The following is a 20,841-nucleotide window of genomic DNA, read 5'->3' as shown; positions in this document are numbered from 1 at the left end:
TTTGTTTGCTGGATCATTTTAGTTCAGCTGGGCGTCTTTCCTTTGGTTATATTTCTTTAAGAGTTCAAAATGTGTTCATTACATAAATAACATGTAATTTTCTCTGTAGCACTTCATGGATTTCATAAGCAACACACCTTAGTTGTTCACACAAAGCATAAAGGTACAAAACAATATATACAGTGTTATCTTCATTCTAGATGTCAAAAAGTATTCGCGGCTCCCAGTGTTTTCTTTCTTTACGTGGAAACTGGGTCCAAATGGCTCTCTGGGTCTTAAAGGTCGCTGACCCCTGCACTAGCAGATCGTTACATGGAGAAACCTTTTGAATACAAGATCCACACAGGTGCTCACAGACACAAACTACAGCTTTCTCGGCTGCTACCTCCAACAACATTGTGCGCTGTTGGTCCTGCGTGCTGCACAATAACTTTCAATATTTAGCATTTACTGTTAGTTACAGTTACCCAGGTTATTGCTGTGGTGTCGTGTTTATTGTGTTGCTCTCCTTTTGTTTGTTTGGGGTTTTTGTTCTCTCTCAGCAGGTGATCCAGGTGATTTTTTTTTTCGTGCCCTTCCTCACTGTCCCCTTTCCCCCTGTTTTTCTTTCCCTCCCTCTCTTTCTTTTTCCCTTTCCTATCCCCAGCCATGTCTGTCCCGTCTGTAACAAGTGAAAGTAAAATAAAATAACAAAGGTCAGTCAAATGGACCGAATGGCAAGGCTGGGATGATCCAGTTGGTAAAGTGAATCTGTTGAGCATCTTTTTTGGCCTTCAGATAATAATTCTGACGGCGAAAGAACCAAACAGGACAGGCAAAAATAAAAAACAGTCCTTACACACACAATTATCCTTTTGTTATCCTTTCAATCCTTTTTATTGAAATGAAAGGCCAGACAGTCAAAAGAAAATAAAACAGTGGTTAAAAGTGACTCCATGTCTTCTGATATCATTGTGACATCTTCATGCAGAAGTTTCCCTCATCAGTTGCACCGATCATCAGTACATGTGAAGACGTTAAAGCTGGAAATGGACTTCAAAGCAAAGGCATCAGCTCTCCTCATGCATCTTTTGAAGTACGAGTATCCTGCAAAAGAGCAAAGTGAAAACTCAGACTGTACAGATTTGAATTCAAAGAAACACCATCATCAAAAATAACATGAAATAACAATAATGTGTGTGTGTGTGTGTGTGTGTGTGTGTGTGTGTGTGTGTGTGTGTGTGTGTGTGTGTAACCATACTTACTGGGAAATGTGCTGATGACATAGGCACAGACCTCATCAGGTCTCTGGCAGGTCTCCACTGTGTTGGTGCAGCTGCCACCAGCTGTTATTGGAACGCAGCGGTTACACCGCAGAGCCTCTGACAGAAGACAAAGACAGAGATATACACATGAATATGACTGTTTAATATTAGTGAACACTGATGGCAAATCTACTGAATTAAAAACAGAAGAGAAACATGTTGAAGTCCAGCTCTTCAGTGTTACTGCCCCTAACAGAAGATTGGTGGCACTGGCTCGTTTTCAGTCACATTTTGCAGTTTTAGTTAAGTTAAAATTTCTTTTCTTTTTTTATAGCGCAACAGTTGCCTCGATGTGCTTTATACAGTAAAGTAAATATACAACTCCTCCGACTTTGAACTGAACAGAACAAAAGCAATCTGTAAATCTAACTTACCACTGCTGATGAAGATCATGAGGAGGATGACAGCAAGTGCAAAGGCTTTCATTTTCTTCTCTTGCAGGAGAGTTGGTCTCTGCAAAGATTACTTGGATTACAATATACTCACTCATATGACCAAATGCTGCTGAGTGTGAATCAAAAACAAGGCTCTGAGAAAACATCAGCTTTTTCCCTTTCTTCAAACACAGAAATCCTTCATTTCTTATTGTGTCTTATTTTTGTTCCCATGTCCAGGCGTCTCTGTCTGTGTCGTCCTTTCCCAGTCCTTTCCCAGTCCTTTCCCAGTCCTCCTGCTGCTGATGCTGCCAAACCCTCACCACGAACAGCCCACATGTCTCTGTGATCACACGCTTGCACCAAAGAACAGTTAAAAAGGACATTTCGATTTAGAAAGTGAAGAATTACCTGATGATGTTTCCTTTAGCAAAGGTACAGCTTCACTAGACTGAGCGCTTCACTCAGGAATTTATAGTCTGCTGAGATGTTACACAAACACTGGATATTCCATTTTAATGAAAGCCGACTACAGAAGATTACAACATCATGTTAATGAGCTACCACTCTGCAAAGAAACAACGCAAACACACAATTTCACTCCAAGCAAAATTTCCCAGAGTAGAAAAGCGCTGTATAAGAATCAGTCCATTCACCATGTAAACTGTACTTTACTTCACCAGCAGCCAGATGTGGTGAACAGTGCAGCAGGACTGTCTGAATTCTTCTCAATTCTGTCATCTTCTTCTGTCACCTACGATTTCACTGCCAGCTGCCCTGGAAATAAATAATGTTCAAGCTGACGCTGTAGCAAGCAGCACATGTTACGTCTGTGTGTTTCCTTGCTTGTACAGCACAGCGACCCAAACAGTGGCTTCTACATTAAAGTGGTTTGTAATTTGCAACATGTGAAAATACACCGTGTTGATTTATCTTTATTATTTATGTATTTATTATTATTAATTCTTGAATTGTTATTTCCCAGAACACAGAATGTCAATCTACAGGTTCATTTCTGCTCACCTGTAATTTGACTGTTGTTATCCTTTCATCCCTGCCGGACTGTAGCTGTCCTCAAATGTCATTCCTGCCTAACATGTGTTCCTAAAGCAGCCTAGTTAGTATACGTCTATGTCTCAGCCTTCTACACTTACATTTAATTGTCTGGTGTTTGCACATGAACATCCACTGTTGTGTCCATTACTGAAGCTGTTCAGCAGCAGAAATAACACAGCTGCGTAGGACACAATGTCCTTATTTATCTAACATGCAACACAGTAAATCAGACACACCAGTCCCTCTTACACCATCACTGGTTACTGGTACTCTGAGTTTTATTTGAGTATAGTTAGGAAAATACAGCCAAACAAAGATGGTTTCCACAAATCGTCTTGTCAGGTGAAGTATCGATCTTCACACCCTGAGTGATTCCCAGCTTCAGACGCTCCAGCATCTGTTAGCAGGACTCGTATGTGTACATCTGTATATGTATGTAATTTATAATTTGTTCATAATTGTCCCACATTACCCAAAATGTTGAAAAGTATAATCAGTGGCATGAAATCATCTTTAAAATTTGCTATTAAAACAGAAACAGTTTGAGTGTGGTGCCATTGAGAAATCCAGTAAACGAGTCATGTTAGTGAGTAAAGCCGCTGGAATAAACCAAGCATGACTCACAGGGTCACAGCAGGGGGCAGCAGGTCAGGAACTCTGCTGAGGAACGCTCACAGTTTCTGTGGGAGTGTCCTGCGTGTCCGTGACACATGGACTGGTTGGCTTTAGTGAGTCAGAAGTGTCTTTAAATTCAGTCTTCAGCAGAGAGCTCAAATCATCAGATGGGGACATCTGATTGGACGTAAAAAGCTCCAAATGACCATGTACCAAAATCTAAATCCGTACACTAAATGACGTCTGTAAAAAACATCTGGCACCAGGCTGCATGCCTGTATTTGAGCTCTGATGACCTGACTGTTGCAATGACATTAATATTAATGTTGCATGTAGTTATAATAATATCAACAGCTTTAACCCGATCAGTCTGACAGCACAGAGGCCGAGCAGGTTTTCTTTCTTGTGTTGGTCCAAGTGTAAATGTCTTCTATGTTCTAAATGTGTCTAAATGTGCATTTATAGTAAATCTGCAGAGGTTGATTCTGTTCATATCGTCACTCATCCAGGTGACGTCCTCAGTCTCAGCTGACTGCAGGTTTCCAGCCTTATGCAAATGTGCAGTTTATAAGACTGGGGAAACCTGCCGCTTACAGTTGAAGGCACATCGATATGGAGCGCTGCCTCAAACAGGCAGTCTCATTAATGCATTTATGATACATTAATATGTATCATCTGTATGAATAAATACTAATGCAGACTGTAGTTCGGGTATTATACTGAGCTTGGCTGAGTATGAAAATGATCAAAGAGCAGAGCCCCAGCTTTCATTCATCATTTCTTTATTGTTTGCACACATTAACATTACAGGATATCACCATTTATATCACACATGTATAAGACAGATCCACAACATATCAAAAGAGGATGAAAAAAAGGAGTTAAGAAAATAAGGTCACTAAGTAAAAATAAATCAGCCTGGGAACCAATGAATTTCTCCCTTAGAGAAGTTCACTGTCACCATGACAACAGTTACAGTACAAAGACCCATAGATTAGAGAGGCTGTAACGGATCAGCAGAGTTGAGAAGAATCAGCGTTTCGGGAAAGGAACACGGGACACAGCTGACAGCTTTACAGTGGGGTTAGAAAAGGAAGCGTTTTTACCCGTCTCGCTCACCTGGTGACTTTCAGCTACGCCGTCTTAAAACCTGAAAACGAAACTAAACCGAGTTTTGTGAGAAGAAGATCAGACGAGTGGGTTTACACTCGAAGCTCAGACTCGAGCTCGATTTTGTAACGAAGACAAATCCTCAAGTCTGCCGTCGCCCATTACAGCTGAGCTGCTCTCAACAAAGTCAGCGTTTGGGTGGGGGCCACGCCGCACGCGTCACAGGCTGCTCTGAACACCAGCAAACACCAGAGCTTTGTTGAACGCACCCCGTCTTATTTAATCTATGGCAGAATGATCACACTGGCACTTAGATGGCTAATCACATGACCACGCGGGGGAAACAAATAAGGCACGAGCACGCACAAACACACACAGACTATTTAAAAAGTGCATCTCCACTAGCTTTTGTGATTCAGAGAAACTGCTTGGCTCGCTCTTTTTGTGTTTCACAGATATTTTGAACAGATCAAAGATGACTCACAATCAAACAGGAAGGTCTGTCTCACTACGTCACACCATTAAAAAACGGAGATGCCACCGCCTGACAACATTCACGCACGCAGCCCTCGTCTGCAGTGAAACCCATCTGCACTGGTACACACAAACACACACCCACGTCACTGTGGCATTAAAACAGGTAAACACTTTTTGTTGTCGTTTTTGCTCTCAGCTTCAGTCAAAGTGAAATTCTGACTGTTTTGGTGCTTTTCAGTCACATCGTTACAGGAACACCACAACACCAATATTTACCCACTGATAGTTTGTTGCAATGAAAGACATCTAGTTGAACAGCTTGTTTTGAGTCTTTAGAAACTGGCTGACTAAAGGAAAGAGACAACGTGTCAAAGGTAACTACTGCAGGTGCTGACTGCTGTAATCACTGTGAGGCTGTCCTTTACACGAAGACTCTGGAAACAGACTGAGGACAGAAACTGAGACTTGCAGAAATAATGTTCTTCTCAGGAATCACAGGTGATTATTACAGGAAAGAACATGAGCAATGATAAATGCAGCAGGAAGCTTAAGGCCTCGGTTACGGCCACACAGTTCTCATTTAGCCACAGAAATTAAAACCCTCATTAAGGAAAGTTGTAGCTGTGCTGGAGGCTGTGAAAGCAGCGATAACAGTGAAACCCTCAACAGCAAAGACATCCCAACCAACTCCCCACAGCGTCTGTGCATCACTGCTGAACCGTGAGATAAATGAGAACACAATGCAGCTTTTGGGAGGCCATACAGTTGCACCCGGGAACCTCTGCGAGAGCCCACAGTCACCTGTGTGCATCCAGTGCCTGCGCTCAAAAAGCCGAGGACGGGGGCTGCTGCTCACCTAACAGGAGGCTGTGAGCTGCTCAAACAATCACACCGAGCAACCACCGCTCGTGTTGGCTGCACTCTATAAGGGACTGATTCATCTTTGGGTTTAGGAAGAACTAAATCATTTCAAAGGGTTCACACTTTCCTCTCTCACTACAGAGGAGAGAGTACAAGCCGATTCTGACGGGTTACACTCCTGCTGCATGCTCCTCATACGCCTGCTCCTAAAGACCTGTGGTGACTAAAAGAAAACACAAGAGCTAAAAGGAATACTGGCTTGTGATTGGCCAAAGGGTGACAGCTCTGATCTAATGCGTCTATATCCTACATTAATACTCAACAAACAAATGGACGAACAGCTGGCCTGGAGCCCCGGTGCCCTCTGAGGCGTGTGGGGTCTGTTAACTGCACTGCTCAGTGTGGATTATGTGCAGCACACCACGGCACTGCGCCACAAACACCGAGCCAAAAACCAGCACATAACTTGGACAGACTCCTGTAGTTCAAAGCCTGAAACGGTACACAGAGTAAGACTCAGTATCAGGTACTTCTACTTAATTAAATTTGGGACAATCACAGGAAATCAGACACCCAAAATCATTCATTATGTACACTGAAGTGATGCTGCTACAAATGAAAACATGAATCCATTACAACTTATATTATTACTGATTGTATGAGCACACATCACGTCTGCTCGCACAATCAGTCACACAGAGGGCAGCAGAGACGCTGGCCCGTGGGAGTCCACCACATGCCCGACGTACCGACCGTCTCCCTGTAATTTAAACAACAACGGCGTCACTCCAGGGAGCGCAGTCACATCTACACTTTGTCACCAAACCCGCAGAGTGCCGAGTGTGAAGCCGTCACTCAGCACACTTTTGTAGTGTGCCGTTTACCCGGGACACCAGCTACAGGTCCAAATGACACTGCTATTAGTAAAATTCATATAAAGGAAGAGAAAGACTCCACGTGCACAGCTGTGGCTGGTTTCTGCCACTCCAAGTACAGCATTTCATAGATTGTCCACAAAGTTCGGTACCGAGTTCACCATTCTGACGTAAACCCGAGTCACGCCTCCACTCTCCTCATCAGCCCTCTCTTTAGCGCAGAATCAGAATCTAAAGAACATTTGGTAACACAGGTGAAACGCCTTTTTGGCACTACATAGAAAACAACACGACCAGCTGCTACTGACAGAGATAAAAGATGCAAACCAGCCGCTGTTGAAGCAGGGCAGCGATACAGGGCTGAATATAGATATGAACACGTGCAGGTAGGAGTGACGGAGGCATGGACGGAGCAGTTCGGGGTGGTAGAGAAGCACATGGCAGCAAATGACTAGCCCTGCATTCACACACATGTAGTGATTTCAGATTTATGAGAGCTTTTATGTCCCCCTCCCCCAGTGTTGCAGCTCTTTATAGTGTGCCGGCCTGAGACCCGCATGAAACGACTTCACGTCATCGTTCAGATTCTTGTTGTGCTCGTGGAGACTGCTGGAAGCACTACACTGACTTAAAGGAAGGGAAACGTGCACGTCTGTATCTGTACTCGTGACGTGTTTGTGGGATTTCATGATGCAAAGTGATGTCGAGAGTTATCACGGCTCACAGTGGAGCACCACTCACGCAGGTGGTATCAGGGCCGCAGCGTTTCATGCTGTGATACGTGAACAGCCTCTAATTTAACGCTGTAACAAAACTGGGGATCTGGATCTTTCTTGTTTACCATCGGTTGCATTTTGTAGTGTTTTCTGTTATTTTTTGCTCACATTATTTTTATTTGCCTGAGCTCTAACACGTGTGCTGTTTCCACTTGTTTTCATGCTTGGAGTCAAATAGAAATGCCAGAAGTTGCCAGACATAATAACAGGACGCTCAGAACGACCGGAGACACACAAATAACTTGGTCCACTGAATCTTTTTAAATGTGCGCGGCATGTAAGAGACAGTCAGGCCTGTCTGAGTACTTTGATGATGCTCCTAAGGTAAGCTAAAGGCTAAATGCTGCAGGGAAGGAGGGTCTCGGCGGCGTTTCACATTGGCAGAAAGAGCTCAGAGCAGAGGGCTGGACATTAGGCAAACACCAGATGCTGCTGGTCCAGCAGGGTTCTCGTGAAGTTATTGATTGGTCCAATGGCGCTGAGCGACATGGCGTTGTCCCGCCCCCAGAGCAGATTGGGACCAAAGACCACAGCCAGGTTACTGTTGGTCATCTTATTCACCTCACTGTTGGCCGATACCTAAACACACACACACAGGATGCTGTTGTAACAGACAGAGATGATATTTTGTGATCAGCGGGATGTGCAGACCATCAGCTGTACCTGTGCCAGAAATGTGATGAGGTATCGCAGCGATGCGTAGTTTTCCTCCGGCAGTGACTCTACCAGCGTCTTCATTACTGTCACCTGACTCTCACTGGACACAGCTGGAACAAACACAGTCATCAGGTGAACTGCTGAGGCAGACTGTTCATCTGGTGTAGGGCAGGTGGGGGTGTGGGCTTCACACAGTCACACAGGTACAAGCTGAGACTCCTCTAACCGTACTTACAGGCAAAGTTGACAATGTCATTGTAGAGCTGATAGGTGAGCAGAGGCTCGGGGAGTTCCCTCAGGAATGTTTTCAGGATGACAGCAGCCAGGTGCACATCTTCCATCTCTCTGAGGTTCACTGTCGCACCTGCAAACACACGAGTTCAATGAGAACAGAAGAAAACCCGAGAGAAGAGACGAGCGTCCCAACCCTGCTCTAACGTGGAAGAAACCAGGCCCTCTGCACATAAACACCTGCAGCCTAACTGGTGTTTACAGAACCATCCATAACACAGAGGATCATAACTGACGTCACACAGCAGGTGGAGGGGACTCCTCCATCATGAGTCTACAGCAGGGAATTTCAGCATCACAGGGCGGTCAGAGCTCATACCTGAGTTGTACCTGAGCTGGACCTCCTTCACCAGAGTCACGTTGGCAGATCGTCTGAAGATGCCCTCAATCTCCAAGCCTGACGCACACACACACAGTGAAAAAGAAAGAAAAGTGTTTCTTTCAGACATAACGAGGCACAGCCTGAGTCTGCATCAGAGCACAGCACAGGTATAAAGTCACCTGTGTGTGTGCAGCAGGCTTTAATTACAGTGATGTGAGCCAGTAAAAGCACAGGTGAGGCAGCCGTGTGTGCTCCATGCAGGCACAGCTCAGGGAGGAGTTCGCTCAGGTGTTCTGTTTGTTACCTTGCTCTGACAGGAAGCCAACGGTGTCTCTCATCACCACAGGAACTGGATCGCCATCTGGATCCCTCTGTCTGAGCCTGACACGCACACATTAAAACAACAAGCAGATTCAAAGGTTTTTTCCTTTATCTGGAAGCTTCTCTCACAGGGCCGTGTCTCTCTCCAACTACAGAATCAGCACTTACAGCGTTAGTGGCACACCAAACACCTGGCTCGGGAGAGGAGGGCTGTGAGGAGGAGACATGGGGGGCTGTGTGGTGGGTTTCAGAGATGCTCTTAATTTGTTGTCATACCTGGCACAGAGACAACGGGAGATTTTAAAAAGTAACACAGGGCTTCACTATTTGTGCCTGAATGTTTGCCTAAACCACAGAATGGAAGCAGCACAGCAGTGAATAAACTCCATCAGTGGCACCTTTTAAGATGCATTGTGCATGAGCAGAACAACCACAGGAAGCATTCCCAGATCAAATGAAAAGATTGACAGTACTCAGTGCAGAGGGCATTTCCAAAGAAGACGCACATGGAACAGGATGCAATGATGATGCTTAAAGTGACAATAATATGTGGAAACTGAGATTTGTCATTGTTTCCTGAAAAAAAACAAATGCATGCTGACTTTAGATTCAGAAAGCCAAGATAGAGAGGGAAAATGTTTGAATGTAAAAACTCTGCTGGTAAGAAAAACCCAAGAGAGCGGGCTGTAAACCAGCACACGACTCACAAATTGCACTCTCTCACCTCCAGCTCGTTTAGCGTGGAGCACAAGGAGTCGGCACACAGCTGGGAAACCAGCAGCTGTGCCAGTGTGGCTACATCAGGGTGCACTGCACGGTTATTTGGATTGTGATGAAGCCACTTTCAGTAAGATAATACCATCCCACTTCCTGTGTTTGCTCCAACACGCCACTCTCAAGGAGGTCAAACACTTTCAACACTCACTTCTCATGCACACGGATAATAAGACGGAGGCGGCATTTAACCCTCAGTGAAACGTGCTGCTGGCATCACGCAATGAGAAGACTGAATGAAAGGCACACATCTGAAGTTTGGCAGGAACACTTACTCTCTGACGCGGGAAGGAATGACCAGCTGATCACACTTGACCACATCCTCCAGCTCACTCAGATAGCTCACATAGTTGATCTTCCTGCCAAACTTAAAGCTGAGAGAGAGAAAACTCGAGTGGTTGATCTGTGAGCAGCAATGATGATGGTTCAGACTTTTTATAACCATGAAAACAGAAATGTAACAAAGTGAAAGTAGCAAGTAGCACATGATGTGCGCACCTTGTTATGGACATTTTAACAACAACCCAGCGAGCTCGTTTTGAAGTGGTTTAGTTAACACGTTGCAATGTGGAGAAAACGTTCAGATCAAACAACAGTGTTCTGAGGACGGACACCTCCCTGAACTCTTATACAAACAAAGAACAAGCCACAACTCTCACATGCTGGCCCCTCTCACAGGGGCTCCTCCCGTCACCTGAATATTTACATCCCTGATAAGGGGAAGGAGTCCCACTATCTGCTTAGCGTCTCCCGTTACAATGGCCTCACTGTGTGTGTAGAGCATACTCTGCAGTGAACATGCAGTGAGACAGTGACATTACTATTACTAATGTGAAATGATTAAATATGTGATTAACAGAAAACCTCTGGTTTGGTCAGAGTATTTAAAGACGTTTGTGCACTTCCTGGAACGCTTCATACGCCAAGGAAAACAGCAACAAGCGACTCACCGACGAGTCCGTCTACGGGGAATTATGTAATCATAATTCCCCCAAAATGACCGGCTATTTTTTCTGTTTCTTGAACAGAGGCGGTCTAAAGGTTAGCGGTAGGCTCAGTGTCACACTGTTTCATCAGCGACTTACATAAAAATGTTCCTGTTGGATGGAGAGAACAAAGCTTACAAAGTTAAGCGAGTGGTTCTTGCTTCCAGCTGCAGCACTGTGACACTCTCTGTTGGCATAGCTACAAGATGATGTGTACAGTATAAAGCACCTCGACTGTTGTTGGGATTTGTTGCCATTTAAATAAAACTGGTATCCAGTAAGAACCAAACCTGAAGCAGGAACTTCAGACACATTTATGGCTGCAGTTTTCTACTGCTGCCACTAGATGCTGCTCAAGCTCTGTCAATGTTAGTTACAATGGCGCAAAATTCACATTCATTAATCATGTGCTTCCTTTTTAAATGAACACGTCTCTTGAAAACCGCAGGAAGGACTCGTGTAATGATATCAGCTCACGTAAGCACACTGATGTGACACTACTGTACTGTACTGTACTGTACTTACTGAGGGAACATGCTCATCAGCATTTAGCATTAGTGGAGTCTGTGTTTACCCACAATCCACAGGAGTAATGCTGGAGTACATAATGCCGTGTGGTACCCATGGCTGCCCGTTAGGCAGATTATATTAGCAGCACCTGACCCGACATCAAGCATATAAAAAAATCCTAGAAAATGTCATAAAATCAATGAGGGATTAAAAATCTGACTGACATCAAGTTGCACTTTAAAACTGGTTGCTCCAAGTACAGACGGCTTTTCCATCATAGCAAGGATAATAAGTTCAAGTACTGGGTCACCCTCTCTGAACCTTTGCATAAAATCGAGCCGTAACCACGTGTTATAACCGTGCATCCGTCAAAGAGTGGGCCGTACTGTAACAGGACGCCACAGCTGCAACGATCAGTCGTCAGATTTCTCCCTATATCAACAGGAAGTGGATCACAGAGTGATGCAGGCCCCACCCACCCCCTTATTCAGTTTTATTTATACAGCACCAAATCCCAACAGTCGCCTCGCTTTGTAACAAAATCAGCACAAAACTGTGTGTATGTGCACGGGGGCTGCGCATAATGGTCCTTTAAAAATCCCTGAAACCAGAAACTAACCTTATAATTGGTTTGAAGAGGATCAGCAGAGTCTTGATGAACATGGTGGGATGGACGATGTACAGGGCCTTGATGTTCTTCTTGTACCTGCAAACACATCACATGTTCTCACAAGGTGTGCTAACACACGTTTGATACAACGATTACAAGAGCATACACAGAAACGTGACAGCATCTGTGGAATCTGCTGTCCACAGGTTACACAGGCAACCAGCACTGCTGAGGGGCTGAATCCTGTGCTGTCAGCGATGAGCTGGTGAAAATAATGCAAGGACATGTAACTGGAGACCTGCTTTTATCTTTATCAGCCAAACTGAATGGCTGTGTGGGTGTGCTCGCCCGCTGCTGTGCAAAGTGCAAATTAACTGGGTGAAAGTGATTAAAGACAAAAGCAGGGCTCAGCTCCTTCGCCATTTTGAATAGTGGGAACATGGCTGAAGCCATCCGCACATGTTACTGTAACTGTGCAGTTTATGAAACACTGCACACAGTATTTGTTTCCACTGCATTCAAGAGAAAAACCAGTACCATATCAGTGGATGCACACTGTGCACCTCTGCTTAAATACAGAAGTGAGGGGAAAACAAACAGTCAGAGCTTCTCACGTGTGCAGCACGGCTCCTTTCTCCTCGACTCGTCCTGTCTGTACTTCCTCTGTGGACTATGGTGCTCACAGGAAGTACAGAGAAATTACTTTCTTACAAAAAATGACTCCCTGTTTTTCTTCATTTGTTCTGTTCAAAGAGGAGAACGCTGGCACAAGTCTAACCTTAGTAACATTTAAAAAGAAAATAAAGGTTTTTATGCAAAGTCATGATGTTTAAAACATCCAGTGTTGGAAGTGGACGGTGCCAGCCTGAAGGCTTTGGGATACGTTTACCCTGGTGTGGAATTTTGATGCATCCGGTACAGGCAGAGGTTAGTCTGCAGAAGCCATTGATCCGGTTAATAAATGCAAAGAGCAGCAGTAGGACCAGCTGTAAACAGGTATAATATGATAAGTGAGATGTGCAGTGATGTGTTGGAGATTACTTTCTGTCAAACTCCCTGTATGCATCCCGCACCCAGCTGAGGGAAGGTTTGTTTTCACTGGTCAGCCCGTGGTGAAAGTAGATCAGAGTGTAGTCACTCTCCACATACTGATCCAGGGTTCCTTTGAGATACCTGAAAAACATGAGCAAGTCTTTGTAAACGCAGAAATATCTTTACCTGCTCAAATAACTTTGTTGGTTAGTAACTACTGCACCTGAGGGCTTCGCATCAACTATTTCCATACCAGATGAAAGAGTGAATCTCTTCACGCTGTCCCTACAGGAAGGAGCCTTCAGAACATTTTCTAAAAACTGCAGCCTTACGTTCACCGCATCACTCGTTACACCCAAACACAGCAAAGATAGACACAGCCATGCCTTCTCCATTCATTCCAATCATGATTATCTGGGGCAGTGGTGAATACACCATTTCATAACATGATTACTCCCCGACTGTGGAAACATCAGGCAGTCTTTAAAATAACCTTTAAAACGTATTTTTTCAAGACCACAATCACCTCCATCACAGTCTGCTCTTTGTAAAAGCAACCAGTCTGTCAGCAGGAAGGCGAGAGTGGGCGGGGCAGACCAGGTCAGACACTCGTACACCTCAGAGGCCCCACAGTGGAAGCTACAGGTAGAACAATGGTGACCACCGACCAACACTTCCAGCACCACTGACACCTGACTGCTCAGCCACGGCTCGAATGCTTGCTCTGCGGATCCTTCAGCAGCAGCTGTCGGTCTTTGGGACTAATCTTCTCTCAGTGTCACTGATGCAAATCTTGTTCTTGCTCTTAACATTAGTGGATCGCATTTATACAGCGCTTTTCAAGAACCTCAAAGCGCTGTACAATGCCACTATTCATTCACTCTCACATTCACACACAGGTGGAGGCAGCTACACTTCCTGTCTTTAGACACAGCGTGATGACCAAAGACCACCACTTCTCCTTACATCGTGTCACATGACAAAAACGCTGGCAAAGCCTAAAGGTTTGCGGTCACTACTTACATCAGCAGCTTATGATGGTCCAGCTGGTGCTGCGGCGGCATCCTGCAGGCATTAAACACAATCACCTTCCTGCCAAAGTTGTCATCACCTACGGACGCAGACATGGACTCGCGTTACTTCCACTACAAGATTTTACTTTTCAAAAACATATATTTCCAGACTGAAAGGTCAGCTGTGACTGAAGAACCGACCGGCCACTTCGATGATCTGATGTCTGGCAATGTCATAGAAAGGGTGGTCCCAGGGCAGGTGTGGAGAGCTGGCGTCAAACTGCTGGGAAACATCTGTCTCTGAAACACACACACAGTTAATACAAGACAACAATCACAGCATTACATCACCATGAAGTCCTTCATATGTAAATGTGTTTGTATGTAACATTTTAAGATTAACCCCAGCCGCTCAGAGCTCTTACAATCCTTCGTTTGAAACATGGCATCATCAGCAGGTGTGGACAGACATCCCTCTCACCTGACTTGCTGAGGTAAGACTCGTCAGCGGGCCACTGCTGGTCCTCTATGGTAGTCAGCTTCAGCTGTCCTAGCTGCGCCGTTGCAGAGTCGTCGCCCACATCTACCAGCAGTTCTGAAGACATCGCACACACGTGCGCTCTCACATACACACAGACGGCACAGCGATGTCTTTCTTCAGCTCACTCAAACATACACGCACAAGCTGCAAGAGACAAAAACGCTTCAGGTCAGCACATCTCAGCCAAACTGTGTTTGAACCTGATGCTGTGACATTATATCAGACCCAGATCAAATCAAACATTTCTGCACAACTGAAGCAACATGAAGTCACATCCGTGAAGTTTCTAAGAAACACGAGACATTTGAACTTCCACAGAATACGCTGTCCCTTTATCACACTCACTGTTACCCAACTCGACTGAGTTTAAAAGATGAAAGAATGAAATCCATTAGTGATTGATGCTGCTGCAGTGGGTGACATGCTGCATCAGCACCATCTAAATAACATCAGACAACAGCAGTAATCTTCAGGCTAATGCTGCACGATCCCTTTCTCACAGCCTCTAATTATTCCGATCACACCTCCAGAAATAAAGAGTGTACACAGTTACACAGAACATCTTAGCGATGCTGAGGTGGTCGTACAGTTTCCTTTGGCTTATTAGATCTGCCTCAGCCAAGTGACGTTAACCAAGGACAAACCACAAGCAAAGACTACTATAGATCTGCACTGCAGAGTAACAACTAACTTCTTCAGCCCTATAGAAACATACCACAAACTGCAGCATGACGAATGCATGAAAGACAAGAAAAACGACATAATGTGTGCTGACATGAATCGCCCAACATCAACTTGATCAACTCGTCTGAGCTGACGATGGACAAGAATGTACAGCATCCTGTGCAGGAAGACACTAAACTCACCAACACCTGCATTATATCAGGAGATCTCACAACTATGTGAGTTTCACCTCACGTAACCAATGAATGAAGTACTTTAGATTTTGCATCTTGATAAATAAATACAAGGTGAAAAAACAACTTGTTTGTCTGCAAAGATGAAGTTACAGGTAGCTGTGGCAGAGTGTAAAGACGAAAGCAGCGCTGATATGATTTCATTTTGTGTAAAGCTTTGGTACTTTTTTACTTCCAGGAGGTGCACTGAGTTTAGCTGGCGAGCTGTCCAGGGTGTACCCCGATTCTCTCGCCATGGTAACTGAGGTGGGCTCCAGATGTTTTATTCATATAAATAAAACATCCGCTGGCATATTGACTGATGCACAAACCTCTCCCAGTGACAGCTCCCACAGCTGAAGGAGATGTTAATGAGAAAAATAGACCACTCACCACAGGTACGTGATACAAAGAGCCTGTGGGATTTTATTGTCACTGGTGTGCCAACCCTCAGTGGATTTTTGTTACTCTGAGTAGTTTTAGTTCAAGAAAAATGAAGACACCTTTTCCCCCTCAGGAGCTTTGGCCATGCTCCAGGTGGTGACTTACCATCAGTTCCTGCATGCTTTCTGTTTCTGGAGCTATGGATCTGTGTACAAGAACAGTATCAGGGACACATTTTTTGAGATTTTTAAAAATCTGTTTGATTTCTTTTTCTAACCTTCATTTCACCAGGAAGTAAAACTCTAGAAGCTGAGATTCTCTTCTGAGAGAGTTTCTTAGTGTGGCTAGGGTTAACCCAGCAGGCAGTTTCACTGGTGACAAACCAGAAACGCTGAACAGTGGCCTGAGACGTGCAGCAGCAGAGAGACTGATTAGTCTCAGAGTGCCACCACAGTTTGGTCCTGCTTTTTGTTTTTTTAGCTTCAGCAAACAGAAAAAAAGCTTTATATCTGATATATCTGAAGAAAGGATTCATCAGTCTGATGACTTTCAAATGGAGCTCCAACAATAAGGTTCAAACACAGCATGAGCCACTTCCTCAGTTTAATGACTGCATCACTCCTCTCCTCTCTTATTAACTGCCCATATTTTCTACATGCTTCCTTTTTATCTACCATCCCCCACCTATTTACTCCACTCTTACTCTCATGCCCACACACGTACACACACAGCTGTGATGTTATGCTAGCTGACAGCATGTAGCTTTAAATAAATATCACTACTAACCAGCAGACACAGTCGGCCAATTGCTGCAGCCAAACACACACACAGACAAACTGAGTGAAAAGCAACTGTTTGCACACTATCTGCATGTCAGTCAGTAACCATGCAGCTGTCGGGGAGGATGTTGGTTAACATTTATGATGATGTGAACAGTAACAGGTTCCTCATTTCCTTTCTCTTCATTCAGTTCCTAAACTGAACAGACCAATGGAGGTCACAGCAGTGGGTCAGGGGCACAAAACCTGACTGTGAGTTTATTTCTATGACAAAGTTTCACACGTTACATTCATACTGAAACAGGTAAGCTCGCTCCAGGCACTTCAGGTCTGACAGCTCTGGATTCAAAATGTTTACTTTCGTGGCATTCAGTCCTATTGTCTGCACTGGATGATCTGTTGCTATTTGCCTAATTTATTGAGCCTATTTGGCTTTTTAAGCTGAGAAGCACTGAAAAGATGTAATGCTAAAGTTTCAGGATCATCACTCTGATGGTGGAGGAGACGCCCAAGTGTAAATAGTCAGAGGTCAGGAGAAGAGGAACCAGAACGCAAAGCATGCAGAGTTTCACTGGGAGACAACCGGGAGGACTGCAAGGACTACGGTTTGTGAGCAGGGTATAAGGGTTAGCCTTGAAAGCTGATTTCCACCTCTCTGCTCAGTTTAAAGTAGCTTTCTTTGTGTTTGCTTGGTTTTTTTAACCAGATAGTTGCATCCTTAGTGTCGACAAGGTTAGTTCAGGATTGGATCTGATAGGGCATGGGTGTCAAACTCAAGTCCTAGAGGGCTGGTGCCCTGAAACGTTTTAATATGCCACTGCTGCACCACAACTGAGAAAGAATTAGTAGGTCATTAGCAAGAACTACTAGCTATAGAACGTACGGTGACTCTGTAACCTTGGATCTCTGTTACACATGTTACAAATGATGACAATGCTGAATCTTGTGTATCTTTGCCCATGCAGTGCATCCAGCCACAACACCATGTATGCATGAGGCATTGTTTGTGGATCGTGCTGCACTACCCACATGTGTGCATGCGCGCACACACACACACACACACACACATATATATACACACACACAGAAAAAGCCACTTTGTGTACATATGAGCATCTAACAGAAGCATCCAGCGAGCACAGCACCCTGCCCCCTCTATTCCTCTTCTCTCTCAGCACTGCAGAGCAGCTGAGGAGGGCAGTTTAGTCAAAGCCTGCTCCAGGGGCTCAGGAAATGATTCCTAGCAAAGCTCTAGTGCAGAAAAAAGCCATGGAGTGACACAGTATTATTACTGAGCATTTCTGCATGTGAAACACTGCTCTACTTATTTTATGCTTTTATGGCATTTCAGCTTCAGTAGTCTAAATACTACCAAAGGGTTCATCCCTAACAGCAGCATGCACCATCAAATATGCAAAAGAAAAAAAAAGACAATACTGGCATGTACATGCAAGCAGCAGCAACATTCCCTCTCTCCATTTCTCTCTCTCTCACACACACACACACACACACACACACACACACACACACACACCTGCAGTAACATTTCTGCACCACAACACACTCCACAGTTTCTAATGCCGACCAGAGACTGACACTGAGCTTAAACTCCAATCACCTCTAGCTGGGGAAGTTCATTTTACGTTTTTTTACCTGAGGGACGCCACAAAAAGAAGAAGAACCTGAACAATGGGAACCAAAAATCCCACAAAAAAGCAACCACTGTTTCTGACATGACATATGTGTAAGGAACAGCTCATTTCATCTCCTGCATGCAACTCACTGATGTTTGAAATCACTGCTACAGCTTTCATGTCAACGCAGCTTTCGCCCCAGTCTTCTTGGTGGGTTACATTTATTTATAAAATGTATTTTAAGATGTTTATACTCTAGAGGCCTTTTCAGGCATGATCACCTAACACTGCTGGCTGCTTGAAGTCAAAATGATGACACTGGGCAATTCAGGCAAGGGTCACTTTTACATTCAGGTTTGGTAAATATCACAGGAGGCTGAACTTTGCAGCTAGTAATAATAACATAACTGAGGCCACAACTATACTTAAAAACATTCGGTGGCTGAACGTTGTAAAACTGTATGTGTCTGTCTGTTAATGTGACTGCACACAAGTACCAGACCAATCAGTGTGATCAGGTCCAGCATAGGAGCAGTGCACTCCAGAGTTTTAAGGAAAATCACCTCGATGCTTTTCAGATATGAAGCACGCAGTCAGTGACTGGTGTCCCGGGTTGTACTGAGGTTACTTTTAATATTTCTAAAATCCTTTCTAAAGCCCAGAGATGATCCAATCCTAATAATTAGCTCAACCGGAGGAAAGAAAGGCACAACCATAAAAGGACTGTTGGCTTATCCTGTCACAAGACAGCAGAACGCGTCATTTTTTGATCACCTCTATTTTAAACAGAATAGTTTCGCATTTTGTTTGCCATTCAGAACCTCCGCCTGCCACCAGGGCAGTTTATGCAGAGGGTGTAGCTCACAGACACCATCAGCCTGATTCTGTAACCTCTGCGTCAGTATGAAACTACACCCAGAGGCTGTCTCATTTTTCAATGTCTAATGTAAAGTTTTCCAGTAAAATCCAAACATAACCGATAAACTACAAAATACAGTGTAGTGTGTAAGTGGAAGGGACATCACTGCAAGCTATGAACACACTGATGCACTACCATAACATGATAATGTGTGATATATGCACATTTTTGAAGTGAGACGTCATCTTTGGGGAAATGCTACGAATGATTTTGGGGGAAGGAGAGAAGAGCATTAAACCCGAACGGAGTTTGGCGGGCTGAGCAGACACCTTCACTGCTGGCAGTCCAGCGATAAAAGCAACAAGTGAGCAGCTGACCTCTTTTACTTTTACCAAACGGCTCAGCGGGAGAAACATTTCAGTGTCAGTAGCTGCGGATTCAGAAAAGCTGAACAGGCTAACGCAGCCACACTCGCTGGTCATTATCACACAGCGAAACGCATTAGCAAACCGCCTAGCAAGCTGGCTCGGCTGCATTCACCATATTCGGCACACGGATGCACATTTTATGGCGTTTCATACGCTGTGAGGCTTCAGTAACTGAAACGACGCTTAGCTGGGCTAAACCAGAACACCGCAGTGTTAACAAATGACCTCATCACAACAAATTAGCCCCACAACACCCGACTAACAACGCACGAGCATCACAGCGCGTGAGCCCCGCGTGCTTCTAACATGTTCAGTTTCTACCAAACACGGCATCATGAAATTTGTTTTACCGTAATAATCCAGCCGCTCTCTTACAACCGATTCACTTTGTGGCGTCTGAAGTCAACGTAGACCGTTGTCAGCAACAACCCTGCGTCAGCACCTCTTCCGGTTTGTTGTTTTCAAAATAAAGCTATCAATTCAGTGTTTGTTTACTATACCTGTCAAAATAAAAGTGCTAAAAAAAGAAAGCGTCCCCGTGGTGTTTTAGTAAAAGGCCTGAGTCTCCACAGGCGGACTCAGGCCTTTTACTAAAGTATGACAAGCTGATTCTATTGTGTCTATCTATATCTATTATTCTAATGATAATATTCTATTTTCCACACCGACCAATGGCGTGAACTGTAACTAATCCCTGCGATGCCGCTCAGCCAATTAAATCATTTATTCAGAGCGCGTGAGAAAACATAATTGTGGGAGGAGACATGACATGTTGGTCAGTCACAGGAGCTCGTTCAGTGAGAGACTGAGATTACCGAAAAGCACCACTGAACGACACAGGAAATCATTCCTGCCTGTGGCCATCTCCCTGTACAACGCATCCACTTAACACACTGTTTGCTGCTACAGCTACACATGTTTCTTTTCCAAATATTTATTTATAAGTGACTTATGTATGTATGTATGTATATATATGTATATATTGTACTATTCTTAGTTAGCGTATTGTCTGTCTTGTCTTAATGTTGGTTTAAAATGGAGCACTGTAACAAAAAATAATTTCCCCCAGGGATCAATAAAGTATTCTGATTCTGATTCTGATTCTGATATTCTATTTTCCACACCGACCAATGGCGTGAACTGTAACTAATCCCTGCGATGCCGCTCAGCCAATTAAATCATTTGTTCAGAGCGCGTGAGAAAACATAATTGTGGGAGGAGACAGAAGAGGGTTAGAGTACACCTTTTTATGATTTTTTTTTAAATTAATTTAAAAAATATTACTGTTTTAATTAAGTACTTATTTAAAGACAACTAATTCAACAGTTCTTTTTTATTTTTGAAAGCAACTTGAAA

General features: G+C 44.2%; 1 protein-coding gene and 1 long non-coding RNA gene across 3 annotated transcripts; both read right to left on the bottom strand.

Moving 5' to 3' along the window:
• Nucleotides 1–846: 846 nt before the first annotated feature.
• LOC147303014 (uncharacterized) lies at nucleotides 847–2,208 on the bottom strand. The gene is made up of 4 exons (XR_015127275.1): nucleotides 2,090–2,208; nucleotides 1,679–1,757; nucleotides 1,245–1,361; nucleotides 847–1,086 (listed from the first exon to the last, which is right to left on the bottom strand). It is a non-coding gene; the product is annotated as an uncharacterized LOC147303014 (long non-coding RNA).
• A 1,906-nt stretch (nucleotides 2,209–4,114) lies between these two features.
• Nucleotides 4,115–19,976, bottom strand: arhgap1 (Rho GTPase activating protein 1). Of its 2 annotated transcripts, none has more exons than XM_086282240.1 (13): nucleotides 19,836–19,976; nucleotides 14,446–14,649; nucleotides 14,166–14,264; nucleotides 13,975–14,062; nucleotides 12,961–13,092; nucleotides 11,929–12,015; nucleotides 10,089–10,187; nucleotides 9,208–9,315; nucleotides 9,023–9,099; nucleotides 8,716–8,793; nucleotides 8,341–8,469; nucleotides 8,112–8,215; nucleotides 4,115–8,027 (listed from the first exon to the last, which is right to left on the bottom strand). In XM_086282240.1, the coding sequence occupies exons 2-13, from the start codon at nucleotides 14,567–14,569 to the stop codon at nucleotides 7,860–7,862; spliced, it is 1,293 nt and encodes a 430-aa protein (XP_086138366.1). In that variant the 5' UTR covers nucleotides 14,570–14,649; nucleotides 19,836–19,976; the 3' UTR covers nucleotides 4,115–7,859. The 2 variants fall into 2 exon arrangements, with proteins under 2 accessions (XP_086138366.1, XP_086138368.1); XM_086282242.1 differs by having other exon boundaries at nucleotides 14,166–14,258.
• Nucleotides 19,977–20,841: the final 865 nt, after the last annotated feature.

Source organism: Aulonocara sp. 'chitande type north' Nkhata Bay, linkage group LG23 (assembly GCF_057382095.1).
Source record: "Aulonocara sp. 'chitande type north' Nkhata Bay isolate Kocher_YH1m ecotype deep benthic linkage group LG23, A_spYH_male_GT1.1, whole genome shotgun sequence".
Lineage (NCBI taxonomy): Eukaryota > Metazoa > Chordata > Actinopteri > Cichliformes > Cichlidae > Aulonocara > Aulonocara sp. 'chitande type north' Nkhata Bay.
Note: the sequence above shows the minus strand (reverse complement) of the source record. Positions and strands in the feature narration are given on the sequence as shown.

Coding starts and splice junctions, on each gene's coding strand:
- arhgap1 (XM_086282240.1), bottom strand. CDS start 14,569: ATGTCTTCAGAACTGCTGGTAGATGTGGGCGACGACTCTGCAACGGCG. Junction 13,093..13,974: donor GACCATCATAAGCTGCTGAT/GTAAGTAGTGAC, acceptor CATGTTTTTCAG/GTATCTCAAAGGAACCCTGG. Junction 9,100..9,207: donor TTTGGTGTGCCACTAACGCT/GTAAGTGCTGAT, acceptor TGTGCGTGTCAG/GCTCAGACAGAGGGATCCAG.